This window comes from Somniosus microcephalus, chromosome 3 (assembly GCF_052327205.1).
Source record: "Somniosus microcephalus isolate GS21.2 chromosome 3, FLI_Smic_1.0, whole genome shotgun sequence".
Lineage (NCBI taxonomy): Eukaryota > Metazoa > Chordata > Chondrichthyes > Squaliformes > Somniosidae > Somniosus > Somniosus microcephalus.
This window is the reverse complement of record NC_140989.1, coordinates 312,941,590-312,962,808: the sequence shown is the minus strand read 5'-3', so window position 1 is coordinate 312,962,808 and position 21,219 is coordinate 312,941,590. Positions and strand designations below refer to the sequence as shown.

Sequence of the window (21,219 nt, the reverse complement as noted above, 5' to 3'; positions counted from 1 at the left end):
CATCATTACAAACTGAGGGGAGGGGCTGGGGGGTAGGTGGGAAGTGTTTTGATCATGATCCTCCAGCTATCATGAGGCGTGGGCCAGGCTTGATGGACCAGCTAGTCTTTTCCTGCCTGTCAATTTCACATGTTCGTATTCATTCTTATGAAAAATTGGATAATGTTAAGACTCTTGCTATCCTGTAGAATAATAAAATAAATCCCTGACTGATTATTGAATATGATTTTAGATTTTGCAGTACAGTGATTCAGCAATTACACCTTTCTAACTGTGTTAGGTGTGAACCTTTTCTAAGATACCAGGGTTCTTAAAAACTGAGAAACAGAGGAGGGTGCAGAGGGAATTGTGATTTTTCCAGTGACATTGAACTTGTAAAGTGCTTTATGTTCATAGCGTTCTAATCTAGGTTCTAGTAGAAAAACTGCTAAGTATTGCAACATTTTAACTGTTGCACCGCTGGTTTTGTATTTTTACCTGAAAGTTGAATCTCGTTAATGCAATTTCTAGAAAAAAATTGAATAAACTTACTTTCTGTAAATATATTGCAGATTTTGTGATTTATGATCATTGTAAAAATGGGAAAGCACACATAGGTTTTGCATTTAATTAATTTACGATATAGGTGTGAATGTCATTTTCATTGTCGGTAGTAATATTTTGCATGTGAAAATCAAAAGTAATAATTCATACTGTTGAAATAGATGCACATAATGTTCTAGAATTTTGTACGGGTGCACTTAAGGTTATGTCACTGTTCATATGCCCATAGAATAACAAAGGCCTCGCCGATGATGGTGAGATCCAGGCTCTTGTTTGAAAGATCATTGTGACGGTGGCTTCTTGTAGTCTAGATCTTTCACTTGACTGACAGAAATACTCGCCATCCAATATTCTTTATAAGCTAGTAATTCATTATATTATAACATTCCTCGTTGTCACTGAAGCTTTGTTATATTTACTTTTTGTTTTAAAGCGTTCATCAGAATATCCTTCATGTCAGTACCTATGCAAACTTTGCCTAGTTCACATCGAAAATATCCAGGGAGCTCATAAGCATATAAAAGAAAAACGGCATAAGAAAAATATTACAGTAAGTGCTTTCATTTAATATAAAAACAGAAAATGCTGGAAATACTCAGCAGGTCAGGCAGCATCTGTGGAGAGAGAAACAGTTAACGTTTCAGGTCGATGACCTTTTGTCAGAACGGAGTGCTTTCATTTGTTGTACATTTGCATCTAATTCTGGAAAGTTTACATTTTTGTAACTGGTAGCAAGTTCTGTATTAAATGCTTTTCCAAAATGAGTGACCTTTTAAGTCGTACGCATACAAGTTACCCTGTTAGATAAAATATTTTTGAGATAAAATAATAAAATATTTTTATCTAATGTTGAACGAAGAATCATATCAAAAAAATCTTTTTGATTTTTGGACTGTGTGCACATAGTACTGTTAGATTTCAAGGTGTAAAAGATTTTTGATTTTTGGACTGTGTGCACATAGTACTGTTAGATTTCAAGGTGTAAAAGATTTTTGATTTTTGGACTGTGTGCACATAGTACTGTTAGATTTCAAGGTGTAAAAGATTTTTGATTTTTGGACTGTGTGCACAGAGTACTGTTAGATTTCAAGGTGTAAAATCTTTGTGATTTTTGGACTGTGTGCACATAGTACTGTTAGATCTCAAGGTGTAAAAGATTTTTGATTTTTGGACTGTGCACATAGTACTGTTAGATTTCAAGGTGTAAAAGATTTTTGGTTTTTGGACTGTGTGCACATAGTACTGTTAGATTTCAAGGTGTAAAAGATTTGTGATTTTTGGACTGTGTACACATAGTACTGTTAGATTTCAAGGTGTAAAAGATTTTTGATTTTTGGACTGTGTGCACATAGTACTGTTAGATTTCAAGGTGTAAAAGATTTTTGATTTTTGGACTGTGTGCACATAGTACTGTTAGATTTCAAGGTGTAAAAGATTTTTGATTTTTGGACTGTGTGCACAGAGTACTGTTAGATTTCAAGGTGTAAAATCTTTGTGATTTTTGGACTGTGTGCACAGAGTACTGTTAGATCTCAAGGTGTAAAAGATTTGTGATTTTTGGACTGTGCACATAGTACTGTTAGATTTCAAGGTGTAAAAGATTTTTGGTTTTTGGACTGTGTGCACATAGTACTGTTAGATTTCAAGGTGTAAAAGATTTTTGGTTTTTGGACTGTGTGCACATAGTACTGTTAGATTTCAAGGTGTAAAAGATTTGTGATTTTTGGACTGTGCACATAGTACTGTTAGATTTCAAGGTGTAAAAGATTTTTGGTTTTTGGACTGTGTGCACATAGTACTGTTAGATTTCAAGGTGTAAAAGATTTTTGGTTTTTGGACTGTGCACATAGTACTGTTAGATTTCAAGGTGTAAAAGATTTGTGATTTTTGGACTGTGTACACATAGTACTGTTAGATTTCAAGGTGTAAAAGATTTTTTTTTCCTGTTCTCTGCCTTTAGGAAAAACAGGAAGAAAATGAACTTCGTAACCTAATCCCGCCAACTCCTGACCATCTGGCTGCATTGAATTCTGCCGTGTTACAGGCTGCACAGCAAGAAGGGATTTCAGAGCAGGATTTCCAAGTCCGGAAAAATATCGTGAATGAGATGGAGAAAATTATTCAGCAGCATTTGCCAGGTGTGAATTGCTTTGTGCTGTGGCTCTCCAACTGGTCACAAGCAGATCATGTGGAATAATGCCCACTATCCATGAGCACACATTTTCAATTTTGTATACGCAAAACACTGATTTCTACTGCATGTATTGTTCATACTGGTGGTCATGGATTAAACTAATGGCAATAGCATTAAGGTTTGTATGGGAAGAGCGATTATACCTTTCTGAAGGATAGAGTGAATGCAAGTAAACTTCAAGGAAAGGAAAAGATGGAATAGGAGAGATTGAAAATGGCTTGGGACTGGGGGATCATGGAAGGGAAACCATCAGGATTAGAGGTCCAGGAAGCAGAGGTTCCAGTAGACCTGGCAGAATTAAATTTGGTGCTGGTTATAATAGAGGGAGGTTGTAAACTAATATCGCCAAGATTAGAGTTAAAATAAGCCAAAAAGTCAGCTTTCTATTTAGGAATGTAAAGGAGAATCCACAGCAGTTATGATGCACAGTTTTGAACAAGGGACTATGCGGAGCAGTCACTGGAGGGGTGGAAAAAGAGTAGTTGTCACAAATATGTTCTTGTTGAAACTTAAATACCACATTGTGGTGATCCACTTCAAGTCAAATATAGTACCCTAATAAGTACTTCCTTTGTAAACCAAATGAATAAAAGTTCTTATTGCTCATAAGTTTTATGAGCGTGCTACAAATTGAGCCATAGTTATACTACAAAGTATAGAAGGGTTATTGATGCATTAGAATGTTCATCTATACAAGATGAGTCTAAATAAATCTCTTGTTTTTTTTGTTTTGCAGATTGCTCACTGAGGTTGTATGGCTCTTGTCTTACAAGGTTTGCTTTCAAAACTAGTGACATCAACATTGATGTAAAATTCCCCTCCCATGTAAGTGATAGCAAGTGTTTTCATTAATATTTTTCAACATGTAAACATGAGTCATATGATGGACATATTCTCCATGTGTGGAGTTAATCATTTTAACCAACATTGTGGTGCCACAGAATTATATTTTATAGGCTTTGACCTTGCAATCATAACCTCATTTAAAATGAGAAGTTTTTTTTTTTTTAAAGAAATTATAATTTTTTGTTTCTTCTACCACTGCTATTTTGTAAATGTTATCTTCAGATCCTTTCCCAACAAATCATTCCCATTCACAAGAGAACCTTTGCCAAGCACGTTCTGACAACACTCTCTTGAACTTGCTGCCTGACATATTTGCCGCAGCTTGTCTTGCTCTCCAAATTTCTCTCATACTCTTGGCAGTGATTGGGAATTGAATGTGTCTATTGTTTTGGGGGAGACTCTGCGTAGCAAACAGAACGTGGAAGCGAGACTTAACCTGGTCAAATATTTGGATGTGACAGAATCTATGGAAGCTTTTAGGAAATCTGGATTTTGATTCAGATCCATGATATCTGCATCCCTGAAATGGAGTGATAACATTTTTCAGGATCCAAAGCATAAGCATCTCTTGAATGTAATTTGGAATTGATTAGCATACAATACAATAGCACTGTAAGATTTCCAACTGTCCTATAATGTATAATAAATACTATAAATAAAATTATACATGTTAATATTATGCAATGTGCAGTGGTTTCAAAATTTGCTTTATGATTCTTCTTTCTCCATTGTGGGAATTTAGTTTTGTTTATAATTGTTTCTTTTTCAGTTAAATCAGCCAGATGTTTTGATACAAGTGCTGGACATTATTAAAAACAGTTGTAAGTTCACTGACTGCCTTTGATGATTTTAAGGTTTGACTATTAAAACTACTATGGTTTGTGAAGGTAGTGGGGAAATTGGGTGGAACCACAAAGTGAGCCTCCACATGCTGAGTTCCTGATTGCAGCCATGCAGTTGTGTCACATGGAAGCTGAGTGCTTCTTCACTGGCAGACAGAAAAGAAACCCTACATTTAAGCAGTTCCTACTGGCCAGTTGCAGCATGGCATTGGGCAGAGGTCTGGAATCTGGTTGCCAGTGCCCTCTTGTGTTCCAAAGGGAGCACAGTGCAAGGTAGACTTAAATGATGCAAGGAGATTTACAATCAAGAAATGGAGCTAATTGTATGATACTAATTTGATGACATAATCACGTAACATTCAGTAATTTCTGTCAACATCAACAAGAGTTTCCAAACCCACTTACAAACAAAATAAAATGAGTTTATATAATTTTCCTCAACAGTGTGCTCTACATTAATTCTGATTATAGGCATGTGGTAGAGGTGGGTCTCATTTCTTTTCAGCATGTATTCAGATAGTGTAGATCACTTACATAAAGATGTCGTGATCATCAAACTAAATGGGCATGTTCTCACTGGAAAAGAGGAGGTTGAGAGATGATATGATTGCTGTTTTTATGATTCTAAAGGGACTAGATAATGTAGATCATGTCAAACTATTTCACCTTGTCCAGACCAGAAACAGAGGACACGGTCTGCGTTTGAAGGAGGGTAAATTGAAAACTAATTTGCAGAAACAATATTTCAATGAACAAGTGGTCAGTATAGGAAACAGGCCCCCTAAGGAGATGATGGAAGCAGTTAGTATTGATTCATTCAAATGCAAATTAGATGGATTTTTTTCAGAAAATAACATTTTGGGATACAGTATATGAGTAATTTGAGACATGACCTATTGTAAGCGTAGCATGCTTGGGATTAACAGGTGATTTGGGGCCTATGGTTCCCAAAGCTCTCAACTACTGGGTTTTTACTCATGTTAGGTCTGGTTCTGTTGTAGACTAATTGATTGCTATTAGTCAACAACTCCATTATTGTTGCATTATGCGACTACCAGGATGGTAGAAGGCAAACTAGATGGACCTTGGTCTTTTTCTGTATAGCAATTCGTATGTTCCTAAATAGTCTGCCATTTAAAAAAAAAAAAAGAAGAATTATTTAACATTTAGATCTTGCATCAGTTAAACTTAATTTTAAAGTTATGCAGAATTTCTTCTTGCATTTGTCCTTAATGTATTTAAAACTTTACCTTCCAGCTTTATATTCAGATGTCGAGTCTGATTTCCATGCCAAAGTTCCAATTATCTACTGCAGGGATATAAAAAGGTTTGTATAAGCTGCAATTACAGGAAAACATTTATTTTATTCTTTCCTGATTGTTCATGGAAGCTTCTTGAATGTAATTTAGAATGTATGGAAGATACAGCATAACAAATGCCGTGATATGGTTTATGTTTGACTCTTGGAGATGGCCTAATAGCTTGCGTGCTCAGAATGACTTGTACAGGTCATGCAAGGTCCATTCAGAGGAAGGGTTTCCACCCGAACAATGACCTTTCTTTTCTCTCTTGGCTCCTGACAGACCCATTGTATATTTCCAGCATTTTCTCTTGTGTTCATTACAGATTTCCAGCTTTCAGTTTTTTAAACCTCTAGGATATGTTCTGTATCACATAATTGTACATGCTGTGTTCTCTTTATGCAGTGAATATATAATTTGCAACAAAAAGCCTTTAACATGAAGGTGTTGCTTTAATTATAATAAGTAATCATGTAGACTTATTCGCACCTTTCTCTGAAAGTCAATGGCCCATGTTGAAAATCCAAGTTGACAAGCATATAAATACTCTGAAGCGCCCTGATGAGAGGAAAACATTACTTTTTATGTCGCCATTTAAATTAAAACGTATTAATAATAATAATAATCAACTTTTATTGTCATTGTTAGTGCACAAGTGCAGTACAACGAAATGTAGGCTTGCGGCTCCCGAGAGTGTACATTTAGATTAAGACATTTAAACATTCAACATACATTTGGCTTGTAATACATTAACATAAACATAACCATAATAAAGTGCATTGGCAGATGTGCAGGCTTTAGGGTTTATTTGTGGAGTTCAGTAGGATGACAGCCCTGGGAAAGAAGCTGTTCCTAAATCTGGTCGTACGGGTGCGAATGCATCTGTAGCATCTCCCAGATGGCAGGAGGGCGAACAGACTGTGGCTGGGGTGGGTAGGGTCTTTGATGATGGACCGTGACCTCCGTAAACAGCGTTTCTGGTATATGTGCTCTATGGTCGGTAGCCGGGTGCCGGTAATGCGTTGGGCAGTTTTGACTACCCGCTGCAGGGCTTTCCGGTCATAGTAGCTACAGCTGCCATACCATACTGTGATACAGTTCGTCAGGATGCTCTCTATTGTGCAGCGGTAAAAGTTAGAGAGGATCAGGGGTGACAGGTTGCATCCCTTCAGCCTCCTTAGGAAATATAGGCGCTGCTGGGCCTTCTTCACCAGAGAGGAGGTGTTGAGGGACCAGGAGAGGTCTTCCGTGATGTGGACTCCGAGGAACTTAAAGCTGTCCACCCTTTCCACCACAGCCCCATGGATGTGGATGGGGGTGTGACTTCCGCCTTTAGACTTCCTGAAGTCCACAATGATTTCTTTGGTTTTCTTGATGTTAAGGGCCAGTTTGTTATCGGCGCACCACTTCACGAGATGCTGGACCTCCTCCCTGTAGGCTGACTCATCGTTGTTGGTGGTATACTGAACACCCCACAAGAGCAGGTAGTTTATAAACAAATCAAGTCACACCTATCCCAATGGCACTTTTTTTTATTCATTCATGGGATGTGGGCGTCGCTGGTGAGGCCAGCATTTATTGCCCATCCCTCATTGCCCTTGAGAAGGTGGTGGTGAGCCGCCGCCTTGAACAGCTGCAGTCCGTGTGGTGAAGGTACTCCCATAGGTCTGTTAGGTAGGGAGTTCCAGGATTTTGAACCAGCGATGATGAAAAAACGGCAATATACTTCCATGTCAGGTTGGTGTGTGACTTGGAGAGGAACTTGGAGGTGGTGGTGTTCCCATGCGCCTGTTGCCCTTGTCCTTCTAGGTGGTAGAGGTCGGAGGTTTGGGAGGTGCTGTCGAAGAAGCCTTGGCGAGTTGCTGCAGTGCATCTTGTAGATGGTACACACTGTAGCCACGGTGGTAGAGGGAATGAATATTTAAGGTGGTGGATGGGGTGCCAAACAAGCGGGCTACTTTGTCCTGGAGTTGCAAATGGAACTGAACACTGCAATCATCAGCGAACATCCCCACTTCTGACCTTTATGGTGAAGGGAAGGTCATTGATATGCCGGGCCATGGGGTTACAGATTGTGGTGGAATACAATTCTGCTGCTGATGATGGCCCACAGCGCCTCATGGATGCCCAGTTTTGAGCAGCTAGATTTGTTCTGAATCTGTCCCATTTAGCACGGTTGTAGTGCCACACAACACTATGGAGGGCGTCCTCGGTGTGAAGATGGGACTTCGTCTCCAGAGGGACTGTGTGGTGATCACTCCTACCAATACTGTCATAGACATGAGATTATTCACTTTGGTAGGAAGAATAGAAAAACAGAATTTTTTTAAATGTTGAGAAACTATTAAATGTTGGTGTTCAGAGACATTTAGGTGTCCTCGTACAGGAAACGCAGTTAGCATGCAGGGAGGAAAATGGCATGTTGGCCTTTATTGCAAGGGGGTTGGAGTACAAGAGTAAGGAAGTCTTGCTACAATTGTACAGGGCTTTGGTGAGACCATACCTGGAGTACTGTGCACAGTTTTGGTCGGCGATGGTAATGCCGTTGAATGTCAAGGGGTGGCCGTTAGACTTTATCTTGTTGGCGATAGTCATTGCCTGGCACTTGTGTGGCACGAATCCACTTATCAGCCCAAGCCTGAATGTCGTCCACGTCTTGCTGCATGCGGGCATGGACTGCTTCATTATCTGAGGAATTGCGAATGGAACTGGACACTGCAATCATCAGCGAACATCCCCACTTCTGACCTAGGACACTGCCCTGAGAAACTCCTGCAGTGATGTCCTGGGGCTGAGATGATTGGCCTCCAACAACCACACCATCTTTCTTTGTGCTAGGTCTGACTCCAGCCAGTTTTCCTGATTCCCATTGACTTCAATTTTACTAATAATTATTCAACTTTATTGTCATTGTACAATGCACAAGTACATGAACAACGAAATGTGATCTTGCAAGCTCCCATGAGTCCAGTACAAATAACATTAACATTAAACGTAAATAGCACCGTCCTGGGAGAAGCAAAGCCGCTGCATCTGTGCGCGCCGCCATTCCATTTCCACCATTCCTCCTGTCCGACAATCTTCAGCCCAACGCCCGGGCCTGCTCACCAGCCGCCCCTCCCGGGGCTCCTTCCGTGACCTTCTCACCAACCGCCCCTCCTCGGGGCTCCTTCCGTGACTTTCTGCACCTGGTCTTCCCTGATGGTCACCCCTCCAGGTACTAACCAGGCCTGGCTCTGCTTAGCTTCCAAGCCTTGCCAGTGACCCTGTCCCTAGTCCCAGGAACAGGGCTCCTTAATGCTACACTTGGTCAAAAGCTGCCTTGATATCAAGGGCAGTTACTCTCGCCTCACCTCTGGAATTCAGCTCTTTTGTCCATGTTTGGACCAAGGCTGTAATACGGTCTGGAGCTGAGTGGTCCTTGCGGAACCCAAGCTGAGCATAATGTGAGCAGGTTATTGGTGAGTAAGTGCCGCTTGATAGCACTGTCGACGACACCTTCTATCACTTTGCTGATGATTGAGAGTAGACTGATGGGGTGGTAATTGGCCAGATTTGATTTGTTTTGCTTTTTGTGGACAGGACATACCTGGGCAGTTTTCCACATTGTTGGATAGATGCCAGTGTTGTAGCTGTACTGAAACAGCTTGGCTAGAGGCACAGCTAATTCTGGAGCACAAGTCTTCAGCATGACAGCCGGGATGTTGCCGTGCCCATAGCCTTTGCTGTATCCAGTGCGCTCAGCCATTTCTTGATATCACGTGGAGTGAATCGTATTGGCGGAAAACTGGCTTCTGTGATAGTGGGGACCTCAGGAGGAGGCCCCCACCATCACAGAGTACTGATTCATCAGCTGAGGGAGGGCGATAGGTGGTAATCAGCAGGAGGTTTCCTTGCCCATGCTTGACCTGATGCCATGAGACTTCAAGGTGTCCGGAATCAATGCTGGGGACTCCAAGGGCCACCCCCTCCCTACTGTATACCACAGTGCTGCCACCTCTGGTGAGTCTGTCCTGCTGAAGGGATGGTGAATGAGGAATCTGAGATATTGGCTGAAAGGTATGATTCTGTGAGTATGACTATGTCAGGCTGTTGCTTGACTAGTCTGTGGGACAGCTCTCCCAATTTTGGCACAAGTCCCCAGATGTTGGTGAGGAGGACTTCGCAGGGTTGACTGGGCTGGATGTGCTTTTGTCGTGTCCGAATCCGATGCCTAGGTCGATGCCAGGTGGCCCATCCGGTTTTATTCTTATTATACTTTGTCATAGCAGTTTGGTACAATTGAGTGGTTTGCTAGGCCATTTCAGAGGGCAGTGAAGAATCAGCCACATTGCTGTGGACCTGGATTCACATATAGGTGAGACCGGGTAAGGATGGCAGATTTCCTTCCCTAAAGGACGTTAGTGAACCAGCTGGATTTTTACTATAATCCGGTAGTTACATGGTCACCATTACTAGCTTTTTATTCCAGGCTTCATGGAAAATAATTGGGAATGGCTCAATGAGGCTTAAAACCCTGAGTTCAAACTGTAGATATAATATAAACATGTCTAAACTGTACTCAATCTATACTCAGTTCATAGTAGTTTGAATCTAAACTTGTTGGCTTAATGGTAGCTCTCTTGCCTCTTGTGTCAGAAGGTTCTGGCTTCAAGTCCCACTCCAGCGGCTTGAGCACATAATCCAGGTTGACACTTGTGTACAATACTGAGAGAATGCTGCACTTTCGGAGATGCCTTCAGCTGAGACTTTAAACCGAGGGCCTGTCTGTCTCCTCAGGTGGACGTAAAAGATCCTGTATCGCTATTCGGCGGAGGACAGGAGAGTTCTCCTAATGTCCTGGCCAACATTTATCCCTCAACCAAAACCGCCAAAGCAGATTATCTGGTGATCATCTCATTGCTGTTTGTGGGACCTTGCAGTGTTCAAATTGGCTGCTGCGTTTCCCTACATTCCAACCCAACAGTGACTACACTTCAAAAGTACTTCATTGGCTGTAAAGCACTTTGGAAGCTCCTGAGGTCATGAAAGGCGCTATATAAATGCACATCCTTTCCTTTGTACTATCACCCATCTTTTTCTTACAGGTTTAGCCCCATGCTCCAAACTGCAGCCCTATTGTTAGCCATTAAAACTTTTTTTTTCTCCTCTTCACCCCTCATTGAATACTCACGTCCAAACTGCCTAGTTCATAGAACAGAGTATGATAGCCTAAGCCACAATCATCTCCATCTATGTCGAACATACTGTAGCATTATTACAGGAGGTGCAGTAAATGGAATTTACTTGCAGGCCATTTTTTCTTACTCTCTAAATTCTCAACTGAGTCTGGCAGACCTGGCCTCTGGGGAAAAATGTCCATATCCAGGACTGGGATTCAAACTAGTGTTGCTTGTCAAAAATCTAACAATTGGATTTTAGCTTCTAGGCCATGATGATAAATAAACAGTTTATTCTTTTAAATGCAATATTCTATAGAAGATGTTTCAGAATGTTATGTATTCTCTTCACCTGCAGTGGTCTGATTTGTAAAGTCAGTGCAGGGAACGATGTGGCCTGCCTTACTACTAATCTACTGGCAGCATTGGTCAAACTGGAGCCTCGACTGATCCCACTGGTTCTAGCATTTCGGTGCTGGGCAAAGGTGTGTATTTTCCTTCAGAATTAAATGTTTTGACCTTAATCACGATGGAGATGAACAGTTTAGTCATTCTTCTAACATTTGGGATATATATTCAAAAAGTTGTTCACAGCTGTGCACTAAATATTATTAAAGTTTTCATAATTAAAGTACTTTTGTTTTATTTAAAATTAGTAGTTACAGGGGTGCATCGGTCAGCCAAATAGCTGGAGTTCAGTTCTTCATTCTGGAATATATTTCTTTAAAAAAAATTCTGCAAGAAAGGCTCACAAAAATTGGGATGATTGTATACCACCTCATTTGTGATATGGATGCTGTTTTCTCTCGTTTGAAAGTCAGAGAAAGAAAGTATAGTAATAGACTGAAACCAAGAATTATTGGTACACTTCATACAAGTGGGAGAGTGGCTCACGAGTAGCATTCCTGTCTTTGAGTCAGACAGTTGTGGGATTAAGCCCCACTCGAGGACTTGGGGGCATAATCTTGACTGAAACCTCATTGCAGTACTGAAGGAGGGCTGCATTGTCAGAGGACTCTTGTAACATGTATTGCTCAGTACCACATTGTGCACTGTACCACTAACATTGTACCACATAGCGAGAGACATAAAAACAGAGTAAAAGCTTCTATAGGTATATAAAAAGGAAGTGATTAGCAAAAGTAAACGTGGGTCCCTTACAGGCTGAGACAGGAGGAATTATAATCGGGAATAAGGACATGGCAGCAAAATTAAACAAATACTTTGGGCTCGATTTTAACTCGGGTGCGGGCTGTTGTCGTGTTATCCGAATTTCGTGTTCCCCACACAAATCTAAATGGATGTGGGAGATTGATGCAATTTTAACTCAGGATTTCCAACGTGTGGGAAGCCTTTGCAAAGGGGTTTTTCATGACTGAAAGTCCCCTCCGATGACGTCATCATTGCTGCTGCATTTAAGGTCCACAGCAAGCCTTGCTTCTTCTGCAGGCTTCCAAGCTTCCTCCATTTGGTGTCAGAGGGACCTGCAGGAAAGATGACAAGCGGGAGGGCAAGAGCAGCTCCTCGTTTTGACAAGGTGGCACTGCAGGCATTGGTGGATGGGGCTAGGGCCAACAGGGAGGTCCTGTTCCCTTCATCAGGGAGGAAGAGGCCTCCCACTCAGACCAAGGCTGTGTGAATGCAGGTGGTTGAGGAGGTCAACTCCTTGGGAGTCACCCACAGAACCTGGATACAGTGCAGGAAAAGATTTCATGACCTTCAGCGCACTGGAAAAGTGAGTATGAATTTCCCATCACCCTCAATCTGATCCCCATTGCCTTTCCTCACCAGCACTCAGCTTTAGCAATCTCTTCCTCCACATCCCACTTGACACTGACATCTATGCACCCTTAACCATTCCCTCTCTCTCTATGCTCACATTCACATAACTATTCCACCATGCAGCCCTCACACTCCCTATCACTCTGATGCTTTGAACACAACTGACAACACACAGGGAGGGCCCTTGGTCTTGCAACTTCACTCCATCTTTGTCTCCTTCTAAGTATCTATGCTATGCAATCTCTACACTCACTCCTTCATTCTCACTCAACCTCCACTTGTCTCCCTCATTGCCGGAAAAGAGAGCTCACAACAAGAGAGCGCGAGCCAGGACAAGAGGAGGGCCACCCTCAATAGCCCACCTGACCCCCCTGGGAGGAGGCCGCCCTGGAAATCATCGGCATTGAGGATGATTCGCGCGTGGGGGATGGACAGATGGGTGCAACACAGCAAGCTGGTGACAGAAAAGTTTCCCATCTCTCTCTTTGACATTGCATGAGTCACTGATAATGATTGTGAAGCTGTAACAGATGCACTTATGAGCATCTGCAAAAAGCGATGTGCATGTAGCCTTTGCATCACATCTGACTCCTTTACTCCCCCACAGGACCAGCACAAGCATCCATCCCCCCTAGCCAGGAAGAAGAGGCTGAGCAGCCAGACTCCTCAGAGGAAGCTGCAACCTCTGAGGGCGCAGCGTCAGCAGAATTCAGCGCACCCAGCACCAGCGCAGACACTCGCACCTCGGTGGGACCTTCGGGACATAGAGTAGTGTTGTCACCTGGTGTATCACAGCTCACAAGTGAGCATCAGCAGATTGTGGAGACAGGGACAGCAGTGGAGAGTCCTAGTCGGAGGGCGCAGGACTCTGCCAGCTCAGCTCAGCAGCAGGTCGACCCTCTGCCTCTGGGTCCATCCATAATATCAGCGGTGCTGGAACTCCAGGAACAGATACAGGAGTCTCTGGCAGTTTTTGTCTCCAGGGTCGCTGCGAGTGTGGAGCGAATGGAGGAGTCCATAGCGAACATGAGCAGAGCCTTTGTGGAGTCATTGGCGCATGAACGCATCAACACGGAAAGGATGGCTACCTCCGTGGTAAGGCTGGCTACCGTAGAGGAGAGGATGGTTATGGTAGAGGAGAGGAGGGCTATGGCCATGGAGGAGCTTAGTTGCCAGGGTATGGAAAACATGGTCATTGTTCAGAATAGAATGATATCTCTTGAGTGATGGGCATCTATTGAACAGAGAAACCAGACCTTCATGGAAGTCCTTCTGAGTAGGACTGCCATTGCAGATATGGGTCCCCATGGCCCCCCTGATGTGCAGCAAGGTGCTCTCCAGCCACTTGCAGGCGTGAAGGGGGAGCTGACCCATGAGAGGGAGGTTGGTGGCAGACCTCAAGGAAGTGGGGGTTCCTCTCCAAGCGCTCACACATCCATGCCACTGCAGAGCCCTCGGTCAGAGCCCCACCGGAGTCCACACCCAAGTGAGATAGACGTCTCAACCCCTGCACAGCCGCAGGAGCAGCAGACTGTTGACGAGCCCTCACAGGCTCGCCACCCCAGAGGACGCCCACCAAAGGTGTCGAGACAGGAGCAGCAGAAAGTGAGCAAGGGGCCTCCACATTTGCTGAAGCCACAGGGGAGTACGCGTAAAAGGAAGATAAAGCACAAGTAGTCACAAGGGTAGTCACTTGGGTGAAATTTGATGTATTGTTAGGAAAAACCATCAGATTAATAATGTTAATTAAAAATCTGATGGCTACTGCTGTAGTTGTGGCATGTGTCATTTCGCGAATGGGACTTTCACATTGAGGGCTTAGGATTACTTGTAATTGTCAGTATACTGGTCAAATAGCTAGGAATCCGCAGAGCCTTGGCCATTGTCGATGCTCAGGTAAGAAGCGGCGAGGCAAAAGTGTTTGATTGACTAGGCTAAGCAAATCTGGCCAGGATGAGTGCGTTCCTTGCATCCCGGGCAGCAATGTTCTCGCGTAATGCTGCCGCTGGTTGATGGGCCTCTGCAGGATGTTCGTTTTCGCCCTCCTCCTCCTCCTCCTCCTCCTCCTCCTCCTCCTCCTCCTCATCTGAGGAGGATATGTGAGGAGCCACTTGGTCCTCAGGAATCTGCAAGCCACGACGCTGTGCCATGTTGTGAAGTGCACAGCAAACCACGACGATTCGGGAGACCCTGGCTGCTGAGTACTGCAGGGCTCCACCTGATCTATCCAGGCATCTGAAGCGCATCTTCAGCAAACCGATGGTTTGTTCGATAATGGATCTGGTGGAAATGTGGCTGGAGTTGTAGCGCTCCTCAGCTTCGTTGGCTGGCCTCCTCAACGGCGTCATCAGCCATGTCCTCAGGGGATAACCCTTGTCTCCAAGTAGCCATCCGTTAAGTTGGTCTGGCGGACTGAATAGCGGAGGCACACTAGACTGGCGCAGTATGAAGGAGTCATGGCAACTGCCAGGGTACATGGCACAAACATGCAAAATCTCCTTCTTGTGGTCACACACCAGCTGAACGTTGAGGGAGTGGAAGCCCTTGCGGTTGACAAAAATACCTGGATTGCGATGGGGTGCCCTAAGGGCCACATGTGCAGTCAACGACGCCCTGCGCCCTTGGAAAGCCTGCCAGATGAGCTAATCCAACCGCTCGCGCCGTGACACTTGCTCGATCCTTGGTGAAATGGATGTGATTGTGCGCGAGGGCATCGGTTACCTGCGTGATGCAAGTGTGTGTGGCTGCCTGGGAGATGCCGCTGATGTCTGCTGCTGATCCCTGGAATGAGCCTGAGGCAAAAAGGTTGAGTGCGGTGGTGACTTTGACGGCCACTGGTAATACTTGTCCACCTGGTCCTCTGGGCAGCAGGTCTTGCTGTAGCATTGCGCAGATGTCAGTCGCTACCTCTCGCGAAAGTCGGAGCCGCCTTTGGCACTGCTGCTCAGACATGTTGAGATAGGTGACCCTGCGCCTGTAGACCCTGTTTGGGGGGTATCTCCTGCACCGACAGGCTTCCAGGCGCTGGCCCCTTCTGGCCTGTGCAGCCTCAGGTGGGTGAGCAGCAGCCTGACGCTCCTGATGCTGCTGCTGTTCCTGGTGCTGCTGCTGTTCCTTGTTCTGCTGCTGCCACGGCAGGTGCTCGAGCTCCTCTAATGCCCAGATGGGAAGGAAATAAATGGCTCCCATGCTTCTGGTATATGCCTCCGTTGAGGAAGTGAAGGTGGCGAGAGGGGTTTCCCAGGAGGTCACACTGGAGATGGGTGTGAGGCTCCAACCTTCCACAGGTGTGGTTAAGCCTTGTAAATGTTGCCCCAGACCTGAGACCACTAAGTCCTGTCACCTGCAAATCATGGCTGATCAAATCTCCTCTTTAATGGTTGACCTGCAGTTGATAGTCAGCAATCCAATAGTGCTCCCGCCAGGTTTCACATTCGCGATTCCCACCAGGCGTGTTTTACGTGGGGAAAAGGGTTAAAGTTGCAAGGGCCTGTTAAAATAGGATTATAGAGGCCATTTAGTAGTAATTAAGGGCCCTAAAGACCAGTTCCGCCTGTTGGATGCGGGACGGAGTCGGGACCATCAGACACGCCTGAGTTAAAATTGTCCGGAGTCGGGAACCAGGCCGGGGGTGGGTGGGGGTGGGGGGGGGGGGGGGGGGGGGTTCCGCCCGCCAGTTTTCGCGATTTTAACCCCCCGCACATCTCCAAGCCCGACTCCACGGCTCAATGAAAATCGAGATAATTGGATGCATTGGTTGTCATCTTCCAAAATTCCATAGATACGAGAACAGTTCCTGCAGATTGGAAGGTAGCAAATGTAACCCCACTATTTAAGAAAGGAGGGAGAGAGAAATCGGGGAACTACAGACCAGTTAGCCGACATCAGTAGTAGGGAAAATGCTAAAATCTATCATTAAGGACGTGGTAACAGGGCACTTAGAAAATAATAATAGAATTGGGCAGAGTCAACACGAATTTATGAAAGGGAAATCATGTTTGACAAATCTGTTAAGAGTTTTTTAAGGTTGTAACTAACGGAATAGATAAGGGGGAGCCAGTGGATGTGGTGTATTTGGATTTTCAGAAGGCATTCGATAAGGTGCCACACAAGAGGCTATTAAACAAAATAGGGCTCATGGGATTGGGGGGTAATATACTAGCATGGATTGAGGATTGGTTAACGGACAGAAAACAGTGTAGGAATAAATGTTTTTTGGGGGTTGGCAGGCTGTAACTAGTAGGGTACCACAAGGATCAGTGCTTGAGTCTGAGTTATTCACAGTCTATATCAATGATTTGGATGAGGGGACCAAATGCAATATATCCAAGTTTGCTGATGATACAAAGCTAGGTGGGAATGTAAGTTGTGAGGAGGATGCAAAGAAGCTTCAAGGGGATATAGACAGGCTAAGTGAGTGGGCAAGAACATGGCAAATGGAGTATAATGTGGAGAAATGTGAAGTTATCCACTTTGGTAGGAAAAATAGAAAAGCAGAGTATTTTTTAAATGGTGAAAGATTGGGAAATGTTGGTGTTCAGATGGACCTGGGTGTCCTTGTACACGAATCACTGAAAGTTAATATGCAGGTACAGCAAGCAATTAGGAAAGCAAATGGTATGTAGGCCTTTATTACAAGAGGATTTGAGTATAAGAGTAAAGATGTCTTACTGCAGTTATATAGGGCCCTGGTGAGACCACACCTGGAGTATTGTGTACAGTTTTGGTCTCCTTACCTAAGGGAAGGATATACTTGCAATAGAGGGAGTGCAACAAAGGTTCACCAGATTGATACCTGGGATGGGGGGATTGTCCAATGAGGACAGATTGAGTAGACTAGGCCTATATTCCCTGGAGTTTAGAAGAATGAGAGGTGCTCTCATTGAAACATACAAGATTCTTGCAGGACTTGACAGGGTAGATGCAGGGAGGATGTTTCCCCTGGCTGGGAAGTCTAGAACCAGGGGTCACAGTCACAGAATAAGGGGTCGGCCATTTAGGACTGAGATTAGGAGAAATTTCTTCACTCAGAGGGTGGTGAATCTTTGGAATTCTCTACCCCAGAGGGCTGTGGAGGCTCAGTCGTTGAGCATATTCAAGACAGAGATTGATAGATTTTTGGATATTAAGGGATATGGGGATAGTGCATGAAAGTGGAGTTGAGGTAGAAGATCAGCCATGATCTTATTGAATGGCGGAGCAGGCTTGAGGGGCTGAATGGCCTACTCCTGCTCCTACTTCTTATGTTCTTAATTGCCTCCTCGGCAATAATGAAATGTTGTTCTATTTTATTTTCTAAAATCTAGTTAATTAAGTCTCTCTGTACATCTGTGAAATAGTGGATTGCTAATCAAGATCTGCAGCTTCTCTAGCAATAGCTTCTCTTCCCACCCTCATGCTGTCACCTCAGGAGTCCCCCTAGAATCCATCTTTTGCTGAGTCCTCTTCCTCATCTACATGCTGCCCCATGGCAATATCATCCAAAGATATTGGTTCAGCTTCCACATATACACTGATGACACCCAGCTCTACCTCTCCACACCTCTCCACTGACTCTGTGCTATCAGCCTACTTGTTTAATATCCAATGTTTAACTGGAGAAAACGACGTCTTGGATAGTTTTCTCCAGCTAAACATTGGAAAGACCAAAGCCCTGGCACTAACTTCATACACTTGTCATTGACTCAATCCCCCTCCCTGGCTGCTGCCTCAGGCTGGACCAGAGTTTGCAGCCTCATTTTCCTGTTTGGCCCTGAACTGATTTTCCAACCCCATATCCTGTACATCATAAAGACCACTTACTTCCACCTCCAGAACACTGCCTGCTCCTACCTTATCTCATTTGCTCTTGAACCTTTATTCATACCTTTGTCATCTCTGGACTTGCCTTTTCGATATCTCTCCTAGCTAGACTCCCCCTTCCATTCTACATAACCTTCAGCTCATCCAAAACTCTGTTTCTCTTATCCAATTCTGCACAGTGTCTCACTTGCCCATCACCTCTGTGCTTCCTGATCTGCTTTGGCTTCCAGTCCCAAAACACTTCAAATTTAAAATTCTTACCCTTGTGTTTAAATCCTGTGGCATCATTCCTCCCTATTTCTGTAACCTCCCAAACTCATTGTTCCTCTGACCCTGGCTTCTTGCGCCCCCGCTCCTCTCTCTTTCCCCCCCCCCCCTCTCTTTCCCCCCCCCCCCCCCCCCCCCCCCATGGCTCCAGCATTGGCAGGCGTGCTTTCAGTTGCGTAGGCCCCATGCTGTGGAAGTCTCTCCCTAAACTCCTCTGCCTCTCCACCTCCCTCTTCTTCGTTTGGACCCTGTTTAAAACCCACCTCTTTGACTAAGCTTTTGCTCATCCCTTACAATCCTTTCTCCTTTGGCTTGACGTCCGTTTTTCCTTGCATCTCTGAAGCACCTTGGAACATGTTCTACGTTAAAAGTATTGTATAAATGTTGTTGTCCAGTTTTCATATTGCTTCATCACCAGGCATGAGCAGATGGAACAATTCTTCCCTGCCTGACTTTTGAAAACATTTAGGTTGTAATAAGCTATATCTATAATTATCTATTTAAAAATCCTTCAAATCCTTTTTCATTTTAGGTGTGTCACATAGACTGCCAAGCAGAAGGTGGCATTCCCTCCTATTCATTTACATTGATGGTAATCTTCTTTCTTCAACAAAGACAAGAGCCTCTTTTACCAGCTTACTTGGGCTCATGGGTGAGGATCATATGCTTTTTCTATGAGGAGGGTTCATTCTTCTGTTTTCCTTTTGATATTCACATCTGATCCTGTTTAGCTTATTATAACAAGCATTAGAAACACCAAATCACATAGCTAACACTTTTCTAAGTTGTAGCAGCACATATATTTACAATTGCTGCGTGTTTACTTATGTAAGGCATCATCTCAACAGTATCAATGTTTTATTGTGCAACTGAAACAACAAATCTTTTTTTAAACGTGTACCGTAAGCTGTTCTCCCAATTTTTATTTTGAGCTACTGGAGAAAGTTCACTTGTCACTATTTTTTGCAATCCTAGATTGAAGGCTTTGACTTGAAAAAAATCGATGAGTATCACCTGAAAGGACTACAGAACGATGAATATGTATTATGGGAGCACAGACCAGCAAACTCTGGGGAAACAAAAAACACAAACAATGGAGATGGCAAAAGCTCAAATAAAGCCGATCACAGAAAATCTTCAAACAAAAAAACAGAAAGCACTGAACCCAATAACCAAAGTAGTTCATTGAAGGAAAAACAAGGCAAAGTAAGTGCAGTATATTGCTCTTTTTTATTTTTTTTTAAACTACACTGGTATAATTTGTGTAGTATTCTTATTAAGGTTTTTGATATTTCTTGAGCAGTGCAAGTGTAGAAGTTTTGTGTAGAATTGTCGTACTGTTACTTTACTATAGTATTAACTATGAATTGCTTAGGTACACAATTTTAATATACGATCCAGGAAAAATTGAATTGCTAAAAATATCCATGTATTAAAGGATTACATTTCCAGCCCAGATAGTTAGCAATGCAATTTCAAGTCTCAATAATATTCACACTCATCTACCCACATTAGGAAACTTTTTAAAGATTCTTGTCTGAACAGCTAAATGCTTCATCTCTGAAGAGGAAAGTGTAACAGAAGCAGCCTACATCATTGAAACTCTCTATAGATTTAAGTACTGTATTACTGGGTGGTAGCTGTGTATTAGGCCACACCCCATCCTACTACCTGAAGGGAGAAGGGTTTGAAGGGAAGAGGTGACCAGAATGACAAATATAAATGAGAAATAAATCCAGTTAACACAGGTGAAAACAATGAGCATAGATAGAATATATGGCTTTGGATTTTTACTACCTATGTATGTAGATATTCTTATCCATTATCACAAACCAATAAGTACTTAAATTAACTTTGTAATAATTTTTATTGTAGATTGACTCATAACTAATCCTCTGTTTAAAAAATATATATATTTTTGATTCTGCATTTTCTTATTGTACAGTTTCTGCTGAGATTTGGCCACTTTAGAGCCTAATTTGGAGGTAACTTTCTGGCACCTAATTTTGCAATGGAATTGGTTTAATTTGTTATGTTGACACAGCTCTGGTTTCTTCCTAGTACTGAAAACTTAAACTGACATTTTAATGACACAAAGACCTGAAGAGACTTTTTATAAATCATTTGTCGACACTTTCTCGTTTCCTTCTTAGGCTGCATTGAAGTTTGGTTCATCACATCAAGTTTCTCTTGGACACCTCTGGCTAGAATTACTGAAATTTTACACACTAGAGTTTGCATTGGAAGAATACGTCATCTGTATACGGGTAAAAGATCTTGTAACAAGAGAGCATAAAAACTGGCCGAAAAGGAGAATAGCCATTGAGGGTGAGGTGAACATATAATAACAGTTAATATGTATAATAAATAAAATAAAATGCTCATCAACCAATCAAAACTTCGTTTTCTGATAAAGTGAATGCTTGGCAAATTTCAATCTCCAAAATGATAAAATCTTACAAGATTTTTTTTGGGGGGGGAAA

General features: G+C 43.1%; 1 protein-coding gene across 1 annotated transcript in view; it reads left to right on the top strand.

Annotated features, from left to right (window-relative positions):
* Nucleotides 1-21,219, top strand: part of tut4 (terminal uridylyl transferase 4) — an 86,046-nt gene that overhangs the window by 19,585 nt on the left and 45,242 nt on the right. The window contains exons 5-13 of the mRNA XM_085978225.1: nt 977-1,093; nt 2,504-2,681; nt 3,474-3,562; nt 4,353-4,404; nt 5,683-5,752; nt 11,244-11,370; nt 19,269-19,388; nt 19,712-19,942; nt 20,890-21,064. Coding sequence (XP_085834351.1) covers nt 977-1,093; nt 2,504-2,681; nt 3,474-3,562; nt 4,353-4,404; nt 5,683-5,752; nt 11,244-11,370; nt 19,269-19,388; nt 19,712-19,942; nt 20,890-21,064 — 1,159 coding nt within the window. The remainder of the gene's footprint in view (nt 1-976; nt 1,094-2,503; nt 2,682-3,473; nt 3,563-4,352; nt 4,405-5,682; nt 5,753-11,243; nt 11,371-19,268; nt 19,389-19,711; nt 19,943-20,889; nt 21,065-21,219) is intronic.